At 43.9% G+C, this 10,889-nt stretch overlaps 1 protein-coding gene across 2 annotated transcripts in view; it reads right to left on the bottom strand.

The window, feature by feature from the left end:
* Positions 1–652: 652 nt before the first annotated feature.
* Positions 653–10,889, bottom strand: part of hscb (HscB mitochondrial iron-sulfur cluster cochaperone) — a 20,395-nt gene continuing 10,158 nt past the window's right edge. The window contains exons 5-7 of one of the 2 annotated variants that reach the window (XR_011521698.1): positions 6,384–6,602; positions 2,676–6,286; positions 653–1,684 (exon numbers count right to left, since the gene is read on the bottom strand). Coding sequence is in view for 1 of the 2 variants with exons in the window: in XM_015960568.3 (XP_015816054.1) it covers positions 10,391–10,494; positions 10,639–10,686 (152 nt within the window). In the remaining variant the exon portion in view is untranslated. Of the gene's footprint in view, positions 1,685–2,675; positions 6,287–6,383; positions 6,603–10,276; positions 10,495–10,638; positions 10,687–10,889 lie in introns of those variants that run through there. The other variant, XM_015960568.3, reaches the window with a different exon arrangement.

Here is a 10,889-nt window from a genome sequence, read left to right as displayed (position 1 = left end):
GGGTTAAGTGTCTTGCCCAAGGACACAACGACAGCGACAGACTGAGCGGGGCTCGAACCTGCAACCTTCCGATTACGGGACAAGCTCTTAACTCCTGTGCCACCGTCGCCCCAAGTCTCAATGAGTTTATATCCATCTATAAAGCACAACTGTACATTTTTCAGTCACTGTCAGTAGATGAAGATTCCCGTTGCTTTATCTCTGTTGCTGTCCATGGTGCTGAACTGAAGATAAAAGGTCTTCAGTGCAAAAGCAGGATATCAATTTAATAACAACCATTTTTTTAAACCAGTGGTAAAGGGAAACTTGGCTTGCTTTTAACGCCCCCTAGTGTCTATTTGTGAGCCAAAAGCAAAACCTGTCTCCTCGCTGTGTGTTCGTCTTTTTAACATCTTATTCCAGAGGTTTTCAGTTCTGGGCCTGGAGGGTCGGTGTCCAGCAGGTGTTTAAAAGGCTTCTGCAGAGCCTGATGAGCTGCTGCACAGGGGATTTAACCACTGAATCAAGTGTGCTGGAGCAGAGAAACCACTAAAACATGATGTATACCAGCCTCCAGGACCAAAGATTGAATACCCCTGCCTTAATCTAACAGCTGAAACATCTCCCCAGCCTTCTTTGGTGTCTACAGGAGTTATTCATCACTTAAATCAAATCAAATCAAAGATACTTTATTAATCCCAGAGGGATATTAGAGTTTCAGTACACACAATTCAGAGATCAGACATACATGGGCACGACACATGACAAGAATTGGTGACTGTGGTCATTCGCAACCCTGAGTCGCGCTACCATAATAGAGATAAGAGGGTTACATGAGGAACTGGTTAAGGTGGAGGGAAAAAAAGGCACTTCACAGCTACCCTCCCACCAGGAGGGCAGCTTTGCTCTGCAAAAAAAACACCTCAAACAGATATGCAACAGACTTCAGACAGCACAACATGAGACCCAATAGGAAGGCGGGGGGCTGGGATCCTGTTTCCCCCAGCGAGAGTAGCCATCAGACACGGCGCTCATCTACTGTACAGTCACAGGTGGAAGGGAGATCTTGGGAGAAGCGCAGAGCACATTGACTCCTGCAGGTTGATGACCTCGCCAGGCTGAAGTCCACCAATCCGAAGGTGGGGGGGGGGGGGGGGGGGGTGTCGGGTTTTCACAGCATCTGTCTGCATTCTTTCGTGGGGGTTTGTAGCCTCTCAAGGCTGTTCTGGCGTCAGATTCAGATTACAAGAATTTGTTTGGGTCAGGCTGAGATAATTTTCCTCTCTGCCTTCAGTCTTTAAACTGATCATTCAAGTCCTTCAGTGAAGCCAATTTGGGTTTTTAAACCTGTCCACACCGTCCGGTGACCCTCTCTGAGATGAAGTCCATTTTGTGCACTAATACCGGTATCGCAGCTAGAACATTGTCCAGCTTACGATTCACCTCGAGTAGCGTCCCAGTCTGAGAAGTCTCCACACGGACGGTGCTCTCCGTGGGTGCGGGTCGCCCTCCAATCGCTCCCGTCTTCCCAAATTTCCAGAAAACCAGATATCCTCCCACTACAATCAGGAGAAATCCAGTGATCATCAGGCCGCATATCCACACGTCTTCGATATCCTCAATGGACAGCTGGGAGAGGCATACGATCTTCCAGTCCTTCCAGGAATCCAGCAAATACCCCACTAAGTTGCTAAGTGTCCATCATCTGGTCAAATAAAGATTAAAATAAAAATGCATCCAAAACAATTTAAACTGGGTTTGGTCATTACAGAAACGTGTCGGCTCCATCGGTCGTCATACACCTGCTGAAGGAGCCTTTTATTCAGCGGGCTAATGCTAACTGTGGTGATTTGACCAGTTTAGTAGCCCACAACTCGAGTGGCAGGTTGCTCCACATCTGCCTGTGATAGCTGAGAAGGGGAACACACGAGAAACCACCAGCTCGTTAGCTTTCAGAGTTTAGAGGAAGTTTGTGAGCAACCTGACTGTCTGAGTGGAATCCGCAGCTTGATCAAACACCGAAACACAATTCTGTCGGCGGTATTCAGAAGAGACGGGAAAACAAACAGACTGGATCTGAACCGGGAACAATGCAATTGCTGTGAGACAGATGGTGGGGAGTATTTGCAGCTCAACACAGGAGATAAGGTGAGGAGAGAGATCTCACCAGAGGCGAGTGGTTTCCACTCTACTCAGTCGAAAATGAATGGCTGATCCGTGTTTCCACACACATACGCGCTGTTTAAAGCCCCTCGGTTGTTTACCTTCAAAGGCTTTTCAAACTCAAGATCCACAAAGGAGCTTCTTCAAGCAACATCTCCCGGTGTTCCAGCAAGATAGCCAGGTGCGGCACCCCCCCCCCCCCCCCACACACACACACACAGATTCTCCTGCATCCTGCCACTTCTCAAATGTATAATTAAATGTGGACCTCACCTTTTTCAGCCCAACTCAGAGACCAGACCTCTACAGGCTCGAGACATGTTGAAAACATTTGGTTGATTATTTTATTTTGTGTATTCTGGGTTTTGTACTTTTGGGCATTCAAAGCCAAATCCCATAAATACTCCAATGTTCCTATTAAAGGTACGCGGCACTTGGAAAGGTACCGGATCAAACCCAATATTGCGCTGAAGAAAACATGAAAGAGTTGATAGAGGGGTCATGTGACAGCTGCATTATGGTGGGGAAATGACCTGTTTGCGTAGTTTATGAAGGATTTCCTGATACGCTGGTGTTGATAGCAGATGACTAGAAAATGAAGCCGTGTCTCGGTCTTTTATTATAGGAAGAAGCCCACAGATCCTCTCTAGAAACCTCTCCCCAGGACCTGTAACAAAAGCCCACAATGAGCTGCTCCTCATGGGAATTCATCTCCACGACTGTGTGGCAGAGAACAAAAGCACTTAAAGTCAAAGTCACCTTCGATTTTCACATTCAGTGACAAAAACATGTCAAACCAAAAGGTTCTGAGATGTCACAACCCAGGTTTTTAATGAAGCCATGGCTGAATGCTTATCTACATGTTTAGGAAACAAAGGGAGAAGATGGCAGTTTCAGTATAAAACCGCCTCAAATGTTCATCATGTTGGGATGTTAGTGGAAATGAGGGGCACATTTCTTACTGTCGAAGCCAGGATCAAACTTAACTTTACTGCAAAGTCTGGGAAGACCCGGACCAAAGACGTCACCATAAAATCTGATCAAAAGGAAGCAAAAAAGAAAATAAAAAAACAAATTCAGTGATTCAGAAAGCCCTTTGGGGGGGGGGGCGTTTTAAAGGAAGCTATAGTTTGGCGAGCCTCTACTCTGAGGCAAACACACCCCCTTGGTAAAGAGATGAGGCAAACAAAATTAAAGCACGGATTAGGGGTGGGGAGAATGCCTAATGGTGGTAGATTATAAAGGCATTACAACCTGGTGAGACACAAGCACACACCACAGGCTTGAGGTGGCTGTGGGATGCTGAGTGACTCTCAGCAGCTGACTCATACAGACGCTGAGCAGAGGGGCCAGGATCGTGCGGCTGCTGCTCGGCTGAGAGGAGAAAAACATCTTTGTAGCACTGAGTCATCCTTCAAAGATTTTTACCCTTTTTTCAATAAGATCATTAACCGTCAGTAGCTGAAAGGCTATCCTCGCTGTTTATACCATTACATCACAACACATTCTACAGTTGGAGGTTTTCCCTTACATTTTAATATCCCACCAACATTTTATCCAAATATGATTATTAGAAAGTTATAACATTTAAAAGGGGGTGATGAGAAGACATTATTCTTATAATTACATTTATGTTGAGGTCTTTTAAAGATGAAAACTACTGGATTACGTGGATTAGGATGTCTACAGACCAGGTTTGGTCAGATATACAAGACGCAGCTGGGTCATATAAACATAATCTAATACCATATGGAGGGTTAGCATGCATATTTATTTTGGGTGCTTTTTAAGCTAAATATGCTACATTTGCAAAGAATTTGGTTTGCATTAAACTAACAAGGTTGGTTCTTATCAAAACCACAACAGACGCAGTCATGCTGTCTCTACCTCACCCTTTTGGAGACCCTCTTCATGGATCCGGAGTCAGGAAGGTCGGATGACTTCTGGGCACCGAGGTTCAGTAGATTAACCGCAGCAACGACTATTCCAGTCCAGAGATGTCACCAGGCACAGCAGGTTGGAACTAGTTTGCATCTAGAAGGACTCTGAAGGAGTCTAAACTGCATCAGCGTTGTTCTGCAGGAACCGTTTGCTGTGTCAGCTTCAGCGTGTAGCGGGCTTTAACAGCTTGTCAGGAGATGCGGAGGTTAGAGAGGTTTGTCCGGTGGCCAGTCCGGAGTTCTGCTCAAAAACTAACAGAATCACTCAGCAAGTGATTCTGTTTTAATATTCCCATGTTATGATCACACGGCCAATCAGGGCAAAAGAGGTTAAGAGGTGTTTAACAAACAAACCTCAGAACGCGCGTCCTTTCCAGATACAAAAGATGCTCTGATTCGTGGATAAGAAGATCTCTACGTGCATGCAACTGCTTTAACTTGCGTCATGGAGATATGGTGAGTGAGTCTTGTCCAGTCACGTACACTGATTACATATACGGGTCATACATTTCATATCATCCTTATTAATCTATGCACAGATTAGTAAAACATTCATTTAACCATATTGTCCATTTCATTATATGATTAGTAAACTTATATTTTTTATTTCATTATATGATTTAATTATGACAGTTATCTTTCATGAGAGTGAGCAATCCTGCAGTCTTACCAAAAGAAGGCGTTGTTTGGGGACACAGGCTGACATCTCGTTCCCCTGAAACGTCAACAAGGACTGCAGAATCTTCCGGGCTTTAGAAGACAGGATAGAAACTCCACTCAGATGGTGGAATTATGTCTGTAGGTGACCGGACACGGTGTAGGTCATTATGTAGGTGAAAACTGAACCTTTCTGGACGTTACGCATATCAAAAATACAAAATCAGAATATAGGGATTGCTGTGATTTGCTGCTGTGACGGCATGTAGTTGAGCTTTGTGGGAAACACAATCTGACAGGAGACTGAATGTCCTTCTGAAGATGGATCAGACACATTCCCTGTCAAATGACAAATGTCACATATTTAGATGTCTGTTAGAAAAATGTAATGTTTTGAATATTTTTCCTCATTTTGCCTTCAGTCTGTTCCATCAGAGCGAAGGCCTTCAGCTTCTTCTAACTCAGATAAAAATTACGTTTGAACTGCTGGTGAATGTAACCCCACAGCAGCCTTTCAGGAGCCGTTGTTGTGGATTGTGGTAACCTGATCAAACACGGCCCTGCGCTGGTGGATGCATGAGCTGCATTTGCATTTGTAAGCTGGGTGGTAGCTGAATTTCTATCCCACTGTGTTGAGATGCTTTTGTGTTCACAGGGAACTTCCGATCTGAGTCCACAAGGGCTCCCAACTGATTAAATTCATATACTTCCAGAACTTCAACAAAAAAAAGACAACAAAGCAGCGGGTAACTGCAGAGGCAGCAAGTCCGTAACATGAACTTTAGAAGGAAGTCTGAAAAATTCGTAGTTTTTGTTTTCCAAATCCAAAACCTGAACATGGAACCATGAATCAAACGTTACTGATGTGTGCTGGACCCAAAACGACACATCTGAAGTCTGAATACAGAATTTCCACATTTTGCATGACAGCAACGCATTTTTGGAACAACGCAGCTGCAGTTTTCCTGAGCTGGATGCTGCAGCTTTCGTCCTCAGGCTGCGGTAACTGAGGAGGACTTTTGTGATGACACAGCGTTGCCCTTATTAGCTTCTCTTGTGTCCAATGGTGATTTCTCCCACCGGAGATGTTGTTTGTTCCGTCTGTCTGTGGACATGCAAGCATCGTTGGCTATACCTCTCATTTCCTGTAGGAAAGCCTCAACAGTAGTTCAAGGCTGGGTAATGTGAAAGCTTTTCATTTGTAATGATGTTTTAATGTGAATAATTCTGTTCACTCCCCTAATAACGCTGTGGCTCTCGCGTTTGCTTTCGATTAGTTTCATTTCATGGTTTTTAGAGAACTCGGGGAATAATATTGCCTTGTTTCACGTGTAATTGTGTTATAAAGGACATTAAAACATCATGGATTTACTATTTTTACATAAACATTAGGGGTGTGTCAACTTTTTTACCGATATACTGACAATTTAGCCCGGCCTTTCCATTGGATGGGAACATGGCGCGTAATGTTATAGAAATGTTTTACCCACAAGCTCATCCACGCATCCCTTCCCAGCGGGAGCACGTTGCATCGCTCTGAGAGGTCCCTGTAGAATTAGAAGACCACGCGTGATTTGGACAGTTCACGTGATAACATGGAAGTAGAAAGACGGCATGGATCTGCGGTTTGTCAGTTCTGGTTACCTCAGCCACTCAGGTAGTGATGTAATTTCTTTTAAAGCTGCAATGGCAAATGTCTTCTGACTTTTATTTTTGATAGAAGTTGTTTTTCTGGTTGCAGTCTCCTTGGGGTTCCTGTGTTCTGGGGCAGCGCCTGGATCTCTGGGACTTGGAGCTCCCCCCGTCTCCTACACATCTTTGGGGGGCAGATCTGTGGTCCCTCACACTCTCTGTTGGACGCTCCTATAGAGAAACCTTACATAAACAAGCGCGTGTACACACACAGGTGCTCACATAAGTATGGGCTTGGGCACGTTCAACACAGGTCTTAAGGCTGTGGCTGGCACTAAATGCACTGTGGTTTATTATCGTGTGATTGTTCAGTTAATCTATGTTGATTATATATTTCTTCATCAGGTTGATGCAGTGATAGTTTGATCTAGTTGTATTGTTGTTGTGTCCCTTTTCTGCAGGTCTAGAAGCAGACTCTTGTTCATCACTAATTGTTTATTTTTGTAGAACCGCCCCCCCCACCCCACCCCCCACCCCACCCTCTTCCTTACTCTTTCACCTCTGTCTCCGTGTCTGGTCGGAATTATAAAACATTCAAAAAACAATAACAATAAAGTTTGAAGTATCAGGCGTGACAGAAGCTTTGGTGCTCCACCTGTGAGTGAATCTGTAAGGCTTGTCACCAGCATTCAGACCTTGGGTGTTTCTCAATGTCAAGGAGCCTTGCCTTGATGTCTTGGCCCCGCCCCGGTTGCCTAGGAGATACGTCATCGGGAGCCACCAAGACGTGTTCCAATGTTCATGTTCTACCGAGGCGTGTGTTCTCCGTTTGTTAGCCATTTAGCTAGCTGAGCGAGGATACACGGGAGGTGTCTTGTAGCCTAGCCTTGGTCAAAAATTACCCACAATACACTGCGGTATTTTCAAAAGGACGGCGAATCAGAAGCCAGCAGCTACTTTGGGGCAAATTTCAAGTTTAAAAGTAAGTCAACTAATTAAAACTGTTTTTTTTTAGATCCAAAGAAGTTATCTATGGTTGGTTAGTTGCTTAGTAGTTGCAGCTTCGGTGGCTAGCGGGTAGTAACTCACTTATATTTAATTTAATACACATATACACCATTTAAAAAGTAAAAGCCTTGTTATATATTTATACTGAAACTAATACATATAAAATATAACGTCTCCTGTGACAGGTGACGTCACGTGACCACGGCTTCCGCGATGGTCACGTGATGCAAGTCTGTTCCATTTAACCGTTTTCTTTGACCAAGGAAGGACCGTGTCCTCATAAGCAAGGTGCCTGGCCTCGCAAGACATCGCCTCGCAAGGGCAGGCACCTTGACACTGATAAACACCCCTTCATTCTGTTTGCTTCACAGCCAGACAGGACACGAAAAAAAAAGTAGCTGTTTTACAAAGCTTTTGTGTAAAACTGCAAATAAAGAATATATTTGAAGCGTAAGTTTAGGAGTGAGACGTCCAAAATGTGACACTTCGCAGCCTGGTGGGAATGCACCCATCAACCACAACGGTGGCTAATTGCTGCATACCGTGCTTCCCCGACACTACTTGATGTGTGTGTGTCTGATAAAAAGATGTGATAACTCTTAATACCGATTTAAACCAATATATGCAACATCGCCCCCATTAAACTAAAACTGTCATTTTATGTATCAAACATCACGGATCTCCTGTCCTGTATAATACTTATAATATCTGTAAAAAACATGACAACAACTTCAGTTAAAGTTAAACCACAACAAAAGTCTCTCTGAAATTAATCTGACCTCAAATCTTGAGTGAGAAAAGCAGCTGAAAGTTTGATGCATAACAGAGAATCCTATATAAAAGCTGTCATTTAAAAGGTAAAAAGAAATATACCAAAATGCCTGACCTCCTAAAATGAGCAGAACAGTTTTGTATTAAAGCCACAAAATGTGTGAAATTTCTAAGCAGGCTCCGTGAAAAATGCCACGCTTTTCCCCTCGACATCTACGACGTGTCAAGATGTCGAGTTGGATTTCTATCTGCCCGTGAGGCCAAGCCGCGCCGATGCCAGGGTGGCAAGTCGTGCCCCAGCCATGATGGCGGCACCGCTGCTCGTGTGAAAGAGTGGCAGCAGATACATCCGTTCCGACGAGAGCACAGATCAGGTAACACCGTCTCTGGCTGTTTAACCCAGTTTAGTTTCAAACATTTCCTAGCCTGAACCAAACCACAAACACTTCAAAATAATAAAGAATGGTGAAAAACAATCATTTCAGATCAAACTCAAACTGCATTTTGTTACGTGGCCGTGAAATCCTTCCTTATCCCCATTCTGCCCTCACGAGTCCTGTTTTTCATTTACTTCATGTGCAAAGAAAAATAAAGTCTAAATTTCACAGTTAGACTTATTGGTTCATTTCCATAATAAAGAGTCACCTGGTGAGACAAAACATTGACTTGTGGTCACGTTGGGACATCTGCCATCAGAGTCACTGAAGACTACAGCTCCATACGAAGCATCTGCAGCTGACTGCTGTCGTCCCGTTATCCCACCCTGATAAAACACCAAATCATCAGTTGCTTAAAAAGTAAGAAATCAGAATTTCTAATCTAGAATGCCTGTAGCGAGAAAACTAATCAGCTCAGAGCGCCGTAGCAGTCAACACTTCCAGCAGCGACTGTGATTTGTTTGGTCTGCCTGGTGTTGACCTAACTCATTACAGAAGCTGCAAGGTGGTCACATGTACCCGCCTCTTTCGCCAAGCGTTCCCATCCAAGTCAATTTCACAGCTCGGCTGTAGTGAGTTTTTCCCCATTTCGTCTCTTTCAAACTCAATTTCAGAGTTGTGGGAGACAGCCGTGGCCCCGCTGCTGGTCCGTCACGTTTTCTCATTAATTTAAAGCCACCGTAGATGCCTTCCGATTACGCCATGAATAATAAATAGGTCTTTGGGTCTCCTTGTGGTGGGAGAAGCTCCATTTAATCCTCTGTCTAAGTTTATTAAAGTTCCCTAGAGTAAAAACAAGACTACCACACTGAGACGTGTGACCATGTGATGGTAGGCTTAATAAACGACCAGTCCGGTTGGGTTTACGGTGAGCTGCTAGGCACCATCAGCGCTACACCTCTAACCATAGAATATTGTTTAGGGTGTGACGTGTCTCAAATGACATTTTTCACATAAGTGATCTAATATTTAACTCTGCTGTCAGATTAAGTATCTCTTCCCATATTTCAGAGTGGCTTCTCTTGTACACACTTGGATGGAAAGCCCTGATACGATTTGGGCTGCAGTTATCCGTTATTACGAGCTTTTCTCTCCATGGTTTGTGAAAAAAGATGAGAATCAGAGGAGGTAAGTGAGCGGTCGGACGACTTTACATTTAGTTGCATCTATCCGAGTGCTGCAGGCTAAATGCGCTTCAATTCAGGAGTTTTTAACCAAAGAGATCACAGATGCTTGGCTCATCGAGTAATCTTCATTCAGTGGGGTTCTCCTGATTATCATAGTATTAATGCTACATGTGAAGCCACCATTAATATTGCAATACCTTGTCTACCTCAATTAAGGACCTCCCTCTGGTCTGGTCTCATATCCTGTTGGCACAACACTCCTGCAGGGGGATTGTGGAGGTGCCATGTCTCCACCTAAAGGTCTCCCAGGGTACTGCACTGGAGCCCTGCAACTGTGTGTGTCCCACACGACAGAACGCTGAACTGATAGGCAGGATAATCCCATAAACACTCAGAGCAGCATTTAAATCAGAGCCAGTTACAGATCTCTGTCGCGTTTGACACATTAGGAACAAGCGGATATAATTAGGCTTGTAAAATGAGCTAAATTTAAGGGGAACAAGGTATGCTTCTAATTACAGAAACACATTCATGACTTTAGGAGAAACAAAGACCTTTAGGCTGAATGCAATATGAGTTTTACTTTACCAGCTGATGAATAAAATAACATAATTGCATCAGTGACATACAATATTTTCTGTAATTCTTTACATAATTGCTAAAAAATATTCAAGAGTCAAATATTTGACATGAATCCAGAAAGTTTCTCCTTGACTTTTTCTTCTATGTTTGTGTAGTATTTCATTTTGGTGAGAAGGGCTCTGGCAGCATGAAGCTCTCCTGTGGGAACAAAAAAAGAAAAGGTGCAACAGAAAGTTCAATCAATGACTCGCTGCAGAACGTTTAGTAATCTAGGCTGAACCCAAGTGAAGGAACGAGTGGGTGGAATACACGATGCTTCAGCCAGACATCTGATTAGAATACCTTTATGAAGGGCAGCATCTATCTGCTCTGTCAAGTCGGCAAGTTTCCCTGGAGAAGACGAGAACCAGCACGTCGTGTTAATAAGACACAAACAGCCTGTTGCTTCTAATTCTTAGCTAAAACAGCTACGTGCTAGCTTTTCCTGCCTCAGTTACAATCAAACAAAAGAGGGGAAATCAAATACAAACACATTAACACCGCTTAAGAGATGCAGTGTTGCAAACGGGGGGGCAGCAAAATACGCAGCTGCA

This window comes from Nothobranchius furzeri, chromosome 10 (genome assembly GCF_043380555.1).
Source record: "Nothobranchius furzeri strain GRZ-AD chromosome 10, NfurGRZ-RIMD1, whole genome shotgun sequence".
Classification (NCBI taxonomy): Eukaryota; Metazoa; Chordata; class Actinopteri; order Cyprinodontiformes; family Nothobranchiidae; genus Nothobranchius; species Nothobranchius furzeri.
This window is presented reverse-complemented; position numbering and strand designations above follow the sequence as displayed.